General features: G+C 44.2%; 1 protein-coding gene and 1 pseudogene across 1 annotated transcript; both read right to left on the bottom strand.

The window, feature by feature from the left end:
• Positions 1–2,192: 2,192 nt before the first annotated feature.
• Positions 2,193–8,420, bottom strand: LOC145338074 (tubulin alpha-1A chain-like; annotated as a pseudogene).
• A 4,669-nt stretch (positions 8,421–13,089) lies between these two features.
• LOC145338086 (tubulin alpha-1 chain-like) lies at positions 13,090–16,159 on the bottom strand. Its single transcript, XM_080182868.1, has 4 exons — positions 16,024–16,159; positions 15,767–15,915; positions 14,410–15,090; positions 13,090–13,386 (listed from the first exon to the last, which is right to left on the bottom strand). Exons 1-4 carry the CDS (start codon positions 16,142–16,144, stop codon positions 13,090–13,092), a joined length of 1,248 nt encoding a protein of 415 aa, XP_080038994.1. The 5' UTR covers positions 16,145–16,159.
• Between the last annotated feature and the right edge of the window lie 608 nt (positions 16,160–16,767).

Raw genomic sequence — 16,767 nt, 5'->3', positions numbered from 1 at the left:
CCAGCCCCTCATTCTAAGAACACAGAGATAAGATTCCCACACTGATACCCGCATCTGTCAAAAGCAAGGTTCACATATACATCCGCCACCCCACATCAATCACCCTTTCTTGTCCAGTTCCCATCTTGGAACCAGCCTCCCATTCATTCACTCTGTCTACACTCCCCACTGCCTCGGCAAAACAGCCAGCGTAATTAAGGACCCCACGCACCCCGCACATTCTCTCTTCCACCTTCTTCTGTCGGGAAGAAGATACAAAAGTCCGCCTTGCTGTCCAACAAGGGGCATACACGCGAGGGGTCGTACGAGGGCTGCTCTGGGATGTTTCGAGAGTGGTCTAGTGCTTCACGTCGTTAGCGTACACTTAAACTGGACCAGCTGATGGGCAACACGACAGCTCAGTGAATGTCACTGTTTGCTGTGCAGATACATGGATTTGGGCCAGTGTCTGTGGGAGTTTGCGCATTCTCCCTGTGCTTGCGTGGGTTTTCTCCGGGTGCTCTGGTTTCCTCCCACACCCCAAAGATGTGTTCTTAGGCTGACTGGTGTAACAAATTGTCCCTAAATTAGTCTCCCCTCAATCTGGTTTCCAATGCGGAGTGCCATAAGCGCAGACAAGGGTCATGGGTGAAAGAGGGGACTCACAATGTTGAAATGGCAGCACGGGCTCGTTGGGCCGAAGGGCCTGGTTCCTGTGCTGCGTTGTTCTTTGTTCTTTGTCTGAGGTCACGTACCAACTGACTCAAGAACAGCTTCTTCCCTGCTGCTGTCTGACTTTTGACTGGACCTACCTGGCATTAAGTTGATCTTTCTCTACACTCTAGCTATGACTGTAACACTACATTCTGCACTCTCTCCTTCTCTATGAACGGTATGCTTTGTCTGCATAGAGCGTAAGAAACAATACTTTTCACTGCATACTAATACATGTGACTATAATAAATCACAAAGTTACAGATCGGAGAGATCCCATCTACAAATTCACTTATTTCAGAAAAGGTCGGACCATGCTTTCTCCATTTATCAGAAAACAATCCCTCAGACATCATTTACGCTTATTATGATGGATAATATTAATTTGTTTCAACCTTCAATTTATGATTCCCCATCTATCAGGCACCACCTGACTTGCTTCCCCTGATAAACAGACACTCAGCTTCTACACCAGAATGCCTTAACAGTCAGGGGCTAAACTGTCAGAGTTTCATTAACCAGCTCCAGCGACCAAATAGGCATCGCATTAGCCTCAATTTCCAACAAAGCCACAATTGACAGATCCCCAACTCTGAAAGAGAAACCTCTCAACTCAAAGCAACATTTACCGGAAACAATCTATCAGATCCCCTTTTAGCAGACACTCCCCTGTTATCGGATCTTCACACATCATTCACTCATTTATTGGAATCCCGTCAATAAAAGTCATAATTCATTAGGCAGTATCTATCAGCTCACATATCTTATGACTATTTTCGTAAGATTTACATGAACTACAATGCTACTCTACAACAATCATGACCTCATCCATCAGATCCTGATTGGTCAGAGTCCCTGTGGGAAAGGGCCAGTCAAGTGGAAGCCCATTTGTCAGAGCATAACCCTTGTTCTACTCAACTATCAGATCCCATCATTCTGCTACACTTACAGCACATACTCGGCCTGTAGATGGCCATCTACTTGACAAACAAATATTGAAATACCATCCGTCAGTTCCATCTTATCAAATACCGTGTTTAAACTCTGTATTTCCGACTTATGGTTATGAATGGACCTACCTTGCATTCAACTGATCTTCCTCTACACCCGAGCTATGACTGTAACACTGCATTCCGCACACCCTCCTTCCCTATGAACGGTATGCTTTGTCTGCATAGCGCGCAAGAAACAATACTTTTCACTACACGCTAATACATAATAAATCTAAACTACAGATGGGAGAGATCCCATCTACCAAATTCACTTATTTCAGAAGAGATTAGGCAGATGAATTACAATTTATATACGCTTAGAAACATAGCAAATGGGAACCGAAGTCTGACATTCTCCCTTCGAGGCTGCTTCCCCATTCACTATGATCATGTCTGATAATGGGATTTAATAGCCCAATCTACCCCAGCTTCTCCCATATCCTTCTTGACCCCTTTGCCCCTAGAACTGTATCTAACTGTTTCTTAAAAACATTATTGTTTCTGGCTTCAGCTATTTCCTGTGGCATCCAATTGCACAGGCTTATCATTCTTGGCGAAGATCTTCCTCAGTATTTCAGTCTTAAGTGGTTGACACAACATCTTCAGACTATGACCCCTGGTTTTGGACACCTCCACAATCGGAAACACCCTTCCTGCCATCTACCCTGTGCACTCCTGTTTGAATTCTATGAGATTTCATCTTTGTTCTATGAACTGCAGATAATTTAATTCTCATCCATTCAATCTCTATTCAGAGATCAGTCCTGCTATCCTAATAATTAAGCTGGTAAACATTCACTCCCTCAGGAGAAAGAGCACCCTTATTCATATAAGGAAATCAACACTGTACACAATATTCCAGGTGTGACCCCCATCAAGGCCGTGCATAATTGCAGCTAGTTATCCCTACTCTCGTACTTAAATCCTCTCACTATAAATGTCAACACACCAGTTGCCTTCTTAACTACCAGCTGCACCTGCATGCGTTCCTTCAGCAACATGTGTATGAGGACACCAGGCCTTGTTGCAAATTCCTCTCTTTTAATCTAGAATCATTGAAATAATAAACTGCCTTCCCATTTTTGCTACCAAAGGGGATATCCTCACATTGATCCACATTTTGCTGAAACTGCCACTTACTAAATTGCCCAAGTGACACGAACATATCTTCTCCTTCCCCACAGTTCACCCTCACAAACAGCTTTGTGTCAGCTGCAGATGTGGAAACATCGCATCATGTCACCTCATCTAAATCATTGATCTATAAGAGAGAGAGACGAGCTGGGACCCTAACACCAATCTCTTCAGTGCCACTCCAGTCACTGCCTGCCTTTCAGAACTAAACCCATTTATTCCTAATCTTTGTTTCTGGAATACCAGCCAATATTATGTCTATCTCAGTACACATCCAGTCTTATGTGGTTTAATTTTACATGCTAAACTCATGTGGGACTTTGTCAAAAGCATTCTGAAAGTCCAATTAAACCACATCCACTGGCTCCCCTGAACAACTCCATTAGCAGCGCAGTGGCAGTGTTTAGCACTGCTGCCTCACAGTGCCGGGGACCCACATTCAATTCTGGCCTCGGGTGACTGTGTGGATTTTGTGTGTTCTCTCCATGCCTACATGGGTTTCCTCTGCGCGCTGTGGTTATGCCCCACACACTAAAGATGTGCAGGTTAGATTGATTGGTCATGCTGATTTGTCACTTATTGTCAGGGGATTTCTAGGATAAGTATATGGGATTACAGGGATAGGGCCTGAGTGGTACTATTGTTGGTGCAAGCTTGATGGACTGAATGGCCTAGCTGTAAACTATAGGAATTCTATGATTCCATGATTCTAGTTGCATATGTCAAGAACTCCATTTGGTTTGTCAAGTATGATTTCACTTTGGTGAATCCATGTTGAATCTATCCAATTCTACCTCTGTTTCAAAGATACTGCCGTAAAATCATTGATAATGGACTTGATAAGTCTCCCCACTATCGATGTGAGGATGACTAGTCAGTAATTACTTCTTCTCTCTACCTCCCTTGTTAAAGTAGTGGAGTTACAGTCGCTTCCCTCCAATCTGTTTAAGTTGTTGCTGAGTCTACATAATCTTGGAGGATGGCCAACAATGCTTCCACTATTTCTAGGATCACTCCTCAAAGTACTCTGAAGTCTGGATTATTAGACTCCCTGGGAGTTAAAGGCCTTCAATCCCACCCGTTTCCTCAACACAATTTCTATATTAATACTAATTCCATTCAGCTCCTCAATCTCATTAAGTCTATGTTGCCCGACATTTCCATGTTATTTGCGTCCTAGTTTGTGAAGGCAGAGCTGAAGTATGTATTTGTTAGCCATTTTGTTTGTTCTCCATTCTGAATTCTCCTGTTCCTGAATGCATGGAGTCTTTATTTGTCTTCAATCTTTTTATGTTCACACACATTCAGCAATTTTAAGACAGTTTTTAAGATTCCCGCAAATTTAATTTTTTCCCCCATTCTTAATCAATCCTTTGTCATCGTTTGCTGAAATCTAAAGAGCTCCCAGTCATCAGATCTGTTTTTTTCTGACCAATTTGTATGCCTATTCCTTGGATCTAATAATATGTCTAATTTCCTTTGCCAGCCATGGTTTTGCGACCTCTTTTTACTTTTGCGATAGACAGTTAAAAAGAATTTTTGCCATCCGCACATTTCCTCTTCGAGTGGTTGCCATTGCCAATACACCGTCACCCATAAGTAACTTTTCTCAATCTATCAAAGCCAGCTCATGGGTCATACCATTGCAGTTGCCGTTGTTAAGAGTCATGACCCTAGCTTCAGTTTTAATTACTTCATTCTCCATCTTTTCTGTCATATTATGGTCGTGCATCCCCAAATTGGCAAGCACAACAAAATTCAAATAGTACCTTCTCTTTAGGTAATACCCAGTCAAGGATGGCAGGTTATCTAATGGGTTTGTTAACATATTGGACCAGGAATCCATCCTGTACTCACTGCAGGAATTCCCCCTCTATGGCTTTGTGACTAATTTGCTTTCCCCAATCTGTATGCGGATTACAGTCACCCATAGTTAGATTATCCTTGTTCACACATAACCACTTTTAACTTTTTTCCCCATTAGGGTTCCTTAGCTCTACCCATACATAGTTCACATTATCAGAGATATTTTCCCTCCTTATTGCATTAACTTCCTCCTTAACCACCAATGCAATCCCACCGACTTTTTTGTTGGTACTTCCTACACGCTGAATATTCTGGATGTTCATTTCTTATCCATTGTCACCCTGCATGTCTCTGTAATCCTGATCATCGTATCCCTTTGAATCCATTTATATGATTAATTAATCCACTTTATCGTCAATGCCCCACACATTAAGGCGCAAAGTCATAAGGTTTGTCTTTTTTAACATTACTTATGCCATTCCCACTTTTTTATTGTGGCCCAATATGATTCTGGATGTCGATTCCTCTGCCTATCAGTCTTCTTATCCTCTTTATGTTCTTGTCCTTCATTTCTCCCTCTGAGTAATTGTATAGGTTCCTATCCCACTGTCGTTTTGTTTTAATTCCTCCATTAACACTCTCAGAACTATTCCCCTAAGGACATCAGTCCTGGTCCTTCACAGGTACATGTCCAATTTGTCAAAGTCTCAGTAGAAGCATAGATTCCCATCTGGAAAGTTTATCTATAGGCTTGGCTGAAATTACAGAAACATACCTCACAGGTAACGTCCTAGAAACCAGGGCATGCTTTGTCCCATAGGCAGGCCAGATACAGCAGAATAGTTACTGTCGGAGTCAGTTGCCCTGGGTGCCCTCAGCATCAGCCTGAGCCCCAATATCTCTCATTTCATCTGGTCAACAGCAGCTAAGGAACGATCCTTCTCATTATCATTTACTGCACATTAGCTCTGTGATGACTCCAGTCAGGCAAATAAGGCTGGCCTCCTGGAGTATGAACTGCCGGATTAAGTCCCAATTGATGGCCCAATCAGGGAGTCTCATGTTCCCTATTTAAAGCAGGTGTGTGGGTCGCTCTGCCTGCTGAAACAGGGAGCACACAAGGAGAACACAGAGCATTGTTATATATTATGTCTTGTAAATAAAGGAACCTTTGGTGACAGGACCTTCACCTCCATGGAGTTATTACACTCCAATAATATTATGCACCAATAACATGTCTCCCCTCCCCGCCCCCCTCCACTCACCCCCCAACTGTTGAATCAATTCTCTTCGATAATAAGGAGGGTAAAAGTTACCAGAGAGAAGTGAATGCGGGGATAGGGGACCAGGTTGGTCTGGAACTCAGTCAGATCCACGTTGAAGGCACCGTCGAACCTGAGTGAGGCCGTGATGGACGACACTACCTGTCCAATCAGACGGTTGAGGGTGGTGTAAGTTGGCCTCTCAATGTCAAGGTTCCGCCGACAGACATCGTAAATGGCCTCATTGTCCAGCATAAAGGCACAGTCAGTGTGCAGCTATGACTGTGACAATACATTCTGCACTCTCCTTTCCTTCTCCATGTACTTTATACGTTGTCTTTATAGCATGCAATAAATATTACTTTTCACTGTACACTAATAAATGTGACAATAATAAGTCAAATCAAATCAAAAGCTTTGGTCTCTTTAGAAAATGGAAATGAATTCTAAATACTGGAGGATCCAGCAGGATAGAAGATCATATTAACCAATGGAGCGATTGTGTTCTGATGGTAGTGCCACTGGACCAGTAATTCAGAGCCAGGCTCTTGGGACACGCTTTCAAATCCAAGCACAAATAGTGGAATCTAATTTCAATGAAGTATCTGGAATCGGAAATCCCACCAGTTTCAGTAATGTCCTTTAGGGATGGAAATCTGCCATCCTTACCTGGTTTGGCCGACATGTGACTCCACAGGGAGGGGAATTTAATTCCCTCAGAACCGCTCCCATGGACGTAGCTACATCTCGCTAAACAGAATGGAAAAGCGGGGATGGAAGGCGCTAGAGGGTGTAGACAGGGGGAAAGAGAGGCAGAGGCAGCAATGGCAGAGAGTTTGGAACCTGTGATCTCTGAGGGTGTAATGTCTTCTTCTCAATCTCCAGCTGATGGGAATCATTTCCACTCCCTTCAACGGGGTATGAGTAAGAACATGAGACAGAAATGCAGAATATCCGAGTGAAACAACTTACCACCTTCCGGACGCGATCTAAGACCAGGTCCACAATCTCCTTGCCCACGGAGCAGTGGCCCCGTGCGTAGTTATTAGCCGCATCCTCCTTGCCGGTGATGAGCTGCTCGGGGTGAAAGGGCTGTCGGTAGGTGCCGGTACGGACCTCATCTGGGGGAGACAGGGAATAGAGATTCGACCAACAAGAACTCAGAGACTGAAGGAAATATTTCAATGAGATCCCTGACTGACAAACCCAGCAACAATCTCTCCTCTTACCAATCACAGTGGGCTCCAGATCTATAAACACAGCTCGGGGAACGTGTTTACCAGCCCCTGTCTCACTGAAGACAGTGTTGAAGGAGTCATCACCACCTCCGATGCTCTTGTCACTGGGCATCTGTCCATCCGGCTGGATCCCATGTTCCAGACAGTACAGCTCCCAGCAAGCGTTACCGATCTGTACACCGGCCTGGCCAATGTGGATTGAGAAACACACACTAAGGAAGAGTGAAATATCATTATTCACACGGGAAGAAGAGTCATACGTGAACCATTCAAAATGCTGATGGATGGAGAAATTTTACACGTGTTCAGATGTTGGTCCCATCTTTTCCCTAATGATTCTTTATAATGGGCGATTCCACTAGAATTTAACAGAAATTCCACATCCCTCAGGTTCTGGGGGCTGTGTGGATTTCCAAATCAATTTGGACAATTGAGATCTACAAACACCGCAGCCATGGGCGTTGTGACCTCTCTAAATCAAACGCCAGCAATCCAGCCATCCAACACCCCACACTCAGACCCAATCCCAATTAGACCATTCCCCAGTGTTTTGATAATTTTCAAATTTGTGATGGTTAGTGTTGTAAAATTCTTGCTTTCCTTTTGTGGATTGTTCCCGCAAGAGCAAGATCCTTTAACCTTGTGTATTTAAAGGCACCTTTTCATTAGCTCTCAATGATTAATGTTAGGAAGAAAAGTGGATAAATGCAAATTAGAGTGTGTTTATTGGGGTTGGCCGAATAAAATCTGACAATAAATGGGCCAATTAGGAATCAAGAAAGTGATTTTGAAACGGAGACCAACTACATTGACAGATGGACTAAATTAATGATTTGAAACTTCCATTCCAAGAGAGAAGATAACAAGCTGATCTTATTGTGCTGGTACAAGACACTAAACATATAATCAAAGGGAAGAAGCATGGGGACGTATCTCAGAAAATCTTTAATGCCTTTTAGATTAATACTTATCAAAGAGAAGGCGGGAATCGAGTAGAGGATCTCTGGCTCTTACATTCCGGTTCAGCCTTGACTCAATTTGAAACTCGCTGTCTGTTCTCTCCCCATCTCTTTTGTTTCCCTCTGGACGTGGTCAATTAATGCTCAACTTGCTGAGCGAAAGCCCATTCTCGTTAACTCTGTCCATTTCACAAGCCGCAGTGTTATTAATGATGTTATTGCATTGTGGTTCGCCTAATTGTGGCGAGACTAATCCTTAGTTCATTTAGGAGGTTCCTGATCATCCTGTGATTAGTTTCCCGAGGGTGACTGTCACCTGTTGATGTCATTTTCCATGACCTCTTAACTGGCCCTGAAAGGTGTCGATTACGAGTTTATTTCTGTTATTTCTATCGCTTTTTGTTGAGGTGAAGGTGTGAAGTATGATTTGATGCTGGCATACTTCTTCAGTAAGAAGTCTCACAACACCAGGTAAAGTCCAACAAGTTTATTTGATGGTAAACCCACTAGCTTTCGGGGTTTACGATCAAATAAACTTGTTGGACTCTAACCTGGTGTTGTGAGACTTGTTACTGTGTTTACCCCGGTCCAACCCCGGCATCACCACATCATACTTTTTCAGGGCACGGATAACACGCTGGAATGTCCTGGTGGTTGATATCTTGAGCTCATTGCATCACACTGCATTTAATTGGTATTCAGTCAAATACCAATCGGTGACTATGCTTTGTACTTGCCACTGGACTGTCGAACTTATTTCTCGCTATGGTTCAGATTAATTAGTTACTTTGCTTCTAAAACTTCTTCGAACCATAAAAATCGTTTCAGAAACTAACAAGGCTGTCTATGTATCCTGCACATTGGATATAAATAAGAATGGCTTTGATGTCTCGGAACATAGAATTCATCTATCCAGATATCTCATTGACCTACAGTCATCAGTATGTCCTGTGGAACTTCATTAAAACAGACACTTATCAATGTGATTTGCTGAGAGAACTGTTTCGACATTGTATGGTTTGCTTCTGTCTGTCCGTGCTTGATTCAATGCAATACAACATATAGATTGCCTTACAGTACCTAAGAAGTGATAGAAGTTGCACAAAGTGTATCTAAAACACAATTAAAATTTTTGTTTGAACGTAAATGTGGCGCTACATGTAACAAAAACAACTAACCTTTATTAAAATTCAAATTCACGGAAGAGTTACAAAAGCCAATTACAGAGCTTAATTCGAAACTTGCAAAATCAAAGATGGTTACATAATGTGAAATAAAGGATTTTGTTTAAACATCACCCGTTTAGCTGCCCTAATTGAATACATACGACTGAATGTTTTAACACTTGCTTTTATACGTTTTCATACTCGGGCATTGAAATTTTGGAACATACCTAATAGTTTTAATTAGGAGGAAGGTGGCTGGTTGCACATCAGTACATATTTAACTTTGACATCTCGCATCACTGGCTTACAGGTCATGTGTTATTCTCTTTTGTGAGTTTTCAGTGTGACGTTAAGGGCAAGTCATGTGACAGGCTGTGACCCAGATTTCAGCACAGCCTATTTCTGTCATTTCACTGGTGCCATGACTAAACTGCAAACTAAATTTAACACCAGCGGTGTGCCTCAGGGATCAGTGCTGGGTCCAGTGTTATCATTCATAGTAATGATTTGGACTGGAATTTAGGAGGCATGATTAGTATGTTTGCAGATGACACGAAGATTGGTGGCACAGTGGAGAGTGTTATCTCGGATTGCAATGGGATCTTGCTCAGTTGGGCCAGTGGGCTGATGAACGGCAGATGGAGTTTAATTTAGATAAATGCGAGGTGATCCATTTGGTAGATCGAACCAGGGCAGGACTCAATTAATGGTTGAGCATTGAGGAGGGTTATAGGACAAAGAGATCTAGGGGTACTGGTTCACCAATGGGATGCTGGCCTTCATAGCGAGGTGGATTGAATACAAAAGTAGGGAGGTCTTGCTGCGGCTGTATAGGGCATTGGTGAGGCCGCAGCTGGAGTAGTGTGTGCAGTTTTGGTCGCCGCACTTACGCAAGGATATTTTGGTCTTGGAGGGAGTGCAGAGGAGGTTTACTAGGCTGACACCGGAGTTGAGGGGGTTGAGCTATGAGGAGAGGCTGAATAAACTAGGCTTGCACTCGTTAGAGTTTAGAAGACTGAGGGGAGATCTCATCGAGACATATAAGATGATGAATGGGATGGATAGGATAGAGGTGGAGAGACTCTTCCCGCTCAGAAAGGACAGTAGGACTAGGGGGCACAGCCTCAAGATAAAGGGGGGGGGGCGGTTTAGAACGGAGTTGAGGAGGAACTTCTTCACTCAAAGGGTGGTGAATCTCTGGAATTCTCTGCCCATTGAGGTGGTGGAGGCTGCCTCGCTAAATATATTTAAGACGCGGGTTGATGGGTTTTTGATAAGCGAGGGGATTAAGGGTTATGGGGAGAGGGCGGGAATGTGGAACTGAGCCACAACAGATCAGCCATGATCTTATTGAATGGCGGGGCAGGCTCGAAGGGCTAGATGGCCTACTCCTGCTCCTATTTCTTATGTTCTTATGTTCTTATGAATGTGGAGTCTTGGGTGGACTGGGGGTGAAGAAGGCATTCAGCATGCTTGGTCAGAGCATTGGATACTGGAGTTGGGATGTCTTGATGCAGTTGTACAAGACAATGGTAAGTCCACAGTTGGAATATTGTTAATGTTCTGTTCAACTTATTACAGAAAGGATATTACTAAACTAGGAGTGCAGAAAAGATTCATTCGGATACTTCCAGGATTTGATGGTTTGAGTTATAACGAGAGGCTGGTTATATTGGGACTCTTTCCCTGGACTTAGGGGTGATCATATAGAGGTCTATAAAAGGAGGGACATTGATCAGGTAGATAGTGAACACCTTTTCTCAAAGGTAGTTTTCTTAAAACTAGAGGGCATAGATTTAAGGTGAGAGACCAGACTGGCAATCTTTCACACAAATGGTGGTGAGTTCTGGAACGAGCTGTCAGAGACTGTAGAGGTGGGTACAATGTTGTTTTTTAAAAATATTTAGACAGTTATGTGGGTAAGATTGGTATAGAGGGATATGGACCAAACATCAGCAATTGGTACTAGCTTTATTGTAAAAACTGGATGGCATGGACAAGTGAAGGTTCTGTTTCAATGCTGTAAACCTCAGTGTCTCTGTATTATAAATATTAAATTGACCAATAAGCTCCACATCCAGAAAGTAATCTCATTGACCTATATTTAAGATACTCTGTTAATCTGATGACTAAACCCGACCTGCAATAATTAGATACATCAAACCACAGTCTCATTCTCACCTGGAAATCCAATCAATCAGAGGTAGCAAAATTAGACCAAAAGCAATCCGTCCCATTCGATCCACTTATAGCACAAGGCATTGCCTCACAGATTGCAGAGAGGGCAACTTGATGGAATTTCATTTCATTCACCAACTTCCTGTGCCCAGTGACCCTCCACCATTTCGGCAATAGACTGTCTAGCAATATTCATTTCAAGCCCTCTGACTCCGACAGCTATCGAGACCACAGCTCTTCACACCCCACATCCTGTAAGGACTCCATCCCTTTCTCTCAGCTCCTTCACATTTGTTTTGATGGGGCCACTTTCCAAAGCGATGCCTCTAATATGTGTTCATTCTTCCTCAACCATAGCTTCCCACCTACAGTTGTTGACAGAGCCCTCAACAGTGTGTGGTCCATCTCCTATGCCTCAACCCTCACCCCATCCCCTTTCTCCCAGAACAAGGATAGTGTCCCTTTTGTTCTCACATTTCACCCAACCAGCCTTCATATACAAAGCATGGTTCTCTGCCATTTTTGCCAGCTCCAACATGATGCCACCAGGAAACACATTTTCCCTTCACTCCCTCTCTCAGCATCCCACAGAGACTGTTCCCTCTGGGATGACCTAGCTCACTCCTCTACTGTACACAACACCTCTCCCGTCACCAATAGCACCTTTCCGTGCAATTGCAGAAGGTGTAACACCTGCCCCTTTACCTTTTTCACGCTCACCATCCAAGGTCCAGAACATTCATTCCAAGTTAAATAGCGTTACACTTGCATCTCTTTCAATTTGCTGTATTGCATTTCTCATTCCCAGTGTGGTCTCCTCTATATCGCAGAGCCCAACTGTAGACTGTGTGATCGCTTTGCTGAGCACCTCCGGTCAGTATGCAACAGGACACTGACCTTCCGGTTGCTTGCTATTTTAAGCACACGATCAACGCTCCCACGCTCCACATATCTGTCCTTGGCCTGCTGCAATGTTCCAGTGAAGCTCAATGCAAACTGGAGGAACAGCATCTCATCTTCTGGTGAGGCATTTTACAGCCTTCCGATCGCAACATCGAATTCAACAACTTCAAATGATTAGCTCTACTCCACCTCGATCTCTCTGTTTTCATTTTTAATTGCACTCTTTTACTACTTTGTCTTTCTTCATTTTTCATCTCCCCACCACCCCCCACTCGCCCCCCCCCAACCCCGCGACGCCTTGCGGCTCTTCCTCCCTATTTTAATCCCCCGTTGCTTCCATTTTACATTTTTCCCACCCAGTCCCCATCTCCCCCAACATCTTTATCTGCCATTAGCAGACTTTCCCCTAGTCTCTGTGGCTATGACTAATCTTTGATTCCCTCACCCTGCAGTATAAATATCTCCCACTTTTAGCTTTGACAAAGAGTCAATGTGGACTCAGAATGTCAGCTCTTTTCTCTCCTTACAGACACTGCCAGACCTGCTGAGAATTTCCCTTTCGGTTACATCCTCCTCTATCCTCAGACTTCTTCCTTCAGAACCCTTGTTAATCACTTGACTGAATCTAAGAACTTCAATGATATGCAATGATCAAATCATTTAAAATACTTTATTTTCTTAAATAAACATTATAATATCAATTATAATATCAATACGTATTAAAGTTTAAACAACTATAATTTCTAAGTGAATAATTCTTATTCTTCCTCTTCGCCCTTTCTGTCCAGTGAGGCTGAATCCACGCCCACTTCTTCATAATCCTTCTCCAGCGAGGCCATGTCCTCCCGTGCATCCTGGAATTCCCCTTCCTCCAGCCCTTCCCCCACGTACCAGTGGACAAAGGCTCGCTTGGCGTACATCTTATCAAATTTGAGGTTCAGGCGGGTCCAAGCCAAGGAAATTGAGGTGGTGTTGCTCAGCATACAGAGGGCCCGTTGCACCTTTGCCAGATCACCCCCTGGTACCACTGTCGGGGGCTGGTAATTGATGCCAACCTGTTGGAGAGAAGCAAAATTTGTTTGATTTGAATTTCTTATGATCCAGATCAACATCAGATTCTTATCCATTCACCACTTTCCAGAACCCTGCATTTATCAGAATGTTTCTATCTTTCCCTTTACAAACATGGAGATCTGGTCGTTTCCTGTGTTCTTTCAACCAGAAAGAGGCATCAGTTTCTGATGGACTATCACTGTGCAATGAAACTGCATTCAAAATTAGATCAAATCATTATCAATGTAATTTTGCACAGATATTGATTGGTAGAAAGCCTTATCTCTTTCAAGGCAGGATCCTCCCAGGAACATTCTAAATGGAATTCTAGAGTTAACAAATGGAAGAATGTCAACCAAGCCTCGCTTTGGGGTATTCTCTTCTGTGAAGCAATGGGGATGGTCTATTCCATTATTATCTTTCCTTACAGGGATATCTTTGAGTCAGAGGTTTACAGCATGGAATCAGGCCCTTTGGCCCAATTTGTCCATGCTGCCCTTTTTGGACCAGTAAGATAGTCCCACTTCAGCTTTTGGCCCCTATCCTTCTATTTTACCCATGTAACTCTCCCACACCTCTACTACTACTACTTCTGGCAGCTCATTCCAGATACTCACCACGTTCTGAAAAAATTGCCCCGCTAGACCCTTTTGTATCTCTCCCCTCCCTCACCTTAAACCTATGCCCTCCAGTTTTTGACTCCCCTACCTTTGGAAAATATGTTGACACTCCAGCTGATCTATGCCCCTCATTATTTTATAGACCTCTATAAGATCACCCCTAAGCCTCCTACAATTCAGAGAAAAAAATCCTAGTAGATCCAGCATCTCCTTATAACCCAAACCATCAGGTCCTGGTAGCATGTTACAAAATCTTTTCTGCACTCTTTCTAGTTTAATAATATCCTTTCTATAATAAAGGTAAACCAACATGAGATGAATATTGTTGACATGTGTTATCAGATTGATACAATCCTGGCCATATTACCTCGGATCATGTGAGTTGAATGCAAAAGCCACATTTACCTTGAATCCTGTTGGACACCAATCAACAAACGAAATTGAGCGCTTGGTCTTGATGGTGGCAATGGCGGCGTTGACATCCTTGGGCACCACGTCTCCTCGGTACAGCATGCAGCACGCCATGTACTTGCCCTGGCGGGGGTCACACTTCACCATCTGATTAGCTGGTTCAAAGCATGCGTTGGTGATCTCCGACACCGAGAGCTGTTCATGGAAAGCTTTCTCAGCTGATATCAGTGGGGAGAAGGTTACCAGAGGGAAGTGAATACGGGGATAGGGGACCAGGTTGGTCTGGAACTCAGTCAGGTCCACGTTGAGGGCACCGTCGAACCGGAGTGAGGCCGTGATGGACGACACTACCTGTCCAATCAGACGGTTGAGGTTGGTGTAAGTTGGTCTCTCGATGTCAAGGTTCCGCCGACAGACATCGTAAATGGCCTCATTGTCCACCATGAAGGCACAGTCAGAGTGCTCCAGGGTGCAGTGGGTGACCAGCACGGAGTTGTACGGCTCAACCACAGCGGTGGAAATCTGGGGAGCAGGGTAAACGGAAAACTCCAGCTTGGATTTCTTGCCGTAGTCGACGGAGAGTCTCTCCATCAGGAGGGAGGTAAAACCCGAACCAGTGCCACCCCCAAAACTGTGGAAGATGAGGAAACCCTGCAGTCCTGTGCACAGATCAGCCTGTGGGGGGAAAACCATAGGAAACACAGAATAGAATTAGAATAGAAATCCTACAGTACAGAAAGAGGCCATTCGGCCCATCGAGTCCACACCAACCACAATCCCATCCAGTCCCTACCCTCGTATCCCTACATATTTTACCCATTAATCCCTCTAACCTACACATTTCAGGACGCTAAGAGGTAATTTTAACATCGCCTAACCCACACATGTTTAGACTGTGGGAGGAAACCCACGCAGACACGAGGAGAATGTGCAAACTCCACACATACCCAAGCTGGGAATCGAACCCAGGTTCCTGGACCTATGAAACAGCAGTGCTAACCACTGTGCCACCGTGCCACCATTAAACAGGAAGCAGCAAATGGATTCTCTGCTCAAAGGACAGAGGAATCTAACATGAGGAAATCTTCTCAGGGTTCCTGTTTACACTGCACAGGTTGTGCTGTGAGAGCCTGGGGGGCATAAGAAGCCTGGGAGGAGACAGAGGAGCCAGAGTGAACCAGCTTGGAGTGTATCGATGGTAGAGACATGGTGATGTTAGTAATTCTAAAATCATGGCTTGTAATATGATAACTTCATAGCTTGAAATTCACCTGAGCAGGAAACATCCCGACTGATTTCACTGGGAAATCAGAGCAGGGATATCCCCTCTCACTAAGCTGATGGAACTTACCACCTTCCGGACGCGATCTAAGACCAGGTCCACAATCTCCTTGCCCACAGAGCAGTGGCCCCGTGCGTAGTTATTAGCCGCATCCTCCTTGCCGGTGATGAGCTGCTCGGGGTGAAAGAGCTGTCGGTAGGTGCCGGTACGGACCTCATCTGGGGGAGACAGGGAACAGAGATTTGACCAACAAGAACTCAGAGACTGAAGGAAATATTTCAATCAGATCCCTGACTGACCAACCCAGTAACAATCTCTCCTCTTACCAATCACAGTTGGCTCCAGATCTATAAACACAGCTCGGGGAACGTGTTTACCAGCCCCTGTCTCACTAAAGAAGGTGTTGAAGGAGTCATCACCACCTCCGATGGTCTTGTCACTGGGCATCTGTCCATCCGGTTGGATCCCATGTTCCAGACAATACAGCTCCCAGCAAGCGTTACCGATCTGAACACCGGCCTGGCCAATGTGGATTGAGAGACACTCGCGCTAAAGAGGGGACAGAGATAATTATTATACAGGATTGAGAGTTTTACAGTTCACATTCAGTATGATGATAGATGGAGAAGGGGGAATGAGGGATATTAAACATTCCCTTCCTCTTTCTGCTGAATTCTAGCTACTCCCCATGGATTTTCCATTCTATTGGGATCTTCTGTCCAGGGAGATCCACCAGATCCTGGAAAGTGCCAATCTCTGTAAATCCACTCTGTGATATCCCAGCATTTCTGCAGCACCGGAATCACAGACACAGCCATCCCTGTCACAGTGACCGTGACTCCTGTCCCTCTAGATCCCATCTCCCGAGTGAGCACTGCTTGCCTATGGGACACATTCCATTCGCCATGACTCAATGCTCCCTTACCATGATGTCCTTCTATTCTCACAGCTCCTGCCAATGAGTTGCGGAGTTTCCCGCTCGCGCTATTTATACCCAGTTCTACAGAGCCAACACGATCTCTGATTGGTCCCTGAGAACAAAGGGATCCGGTTGCTTCGGGAAACGTCAA

This window comes from Carcharhinus amblyrhynchos, unplaced genomic scaffold (assembly GCF_965287045.1).
Source record: "Carcharhinus amblyrhynchos unplaced genomic scaffold, sCarAmb.v2.hapA scaffold_92, whole genome shotgun sequence".
NCBI lineage: Eukaryota > Metazoa > Chordata > Chondrichthyes > Carcharhiniformes > Carcharhinidae > Carcharhinus > Carcharhinus amblyrhynchos.
This window is presented reverse-complemented; position numbering and strand designations above follow the sequence as displayed.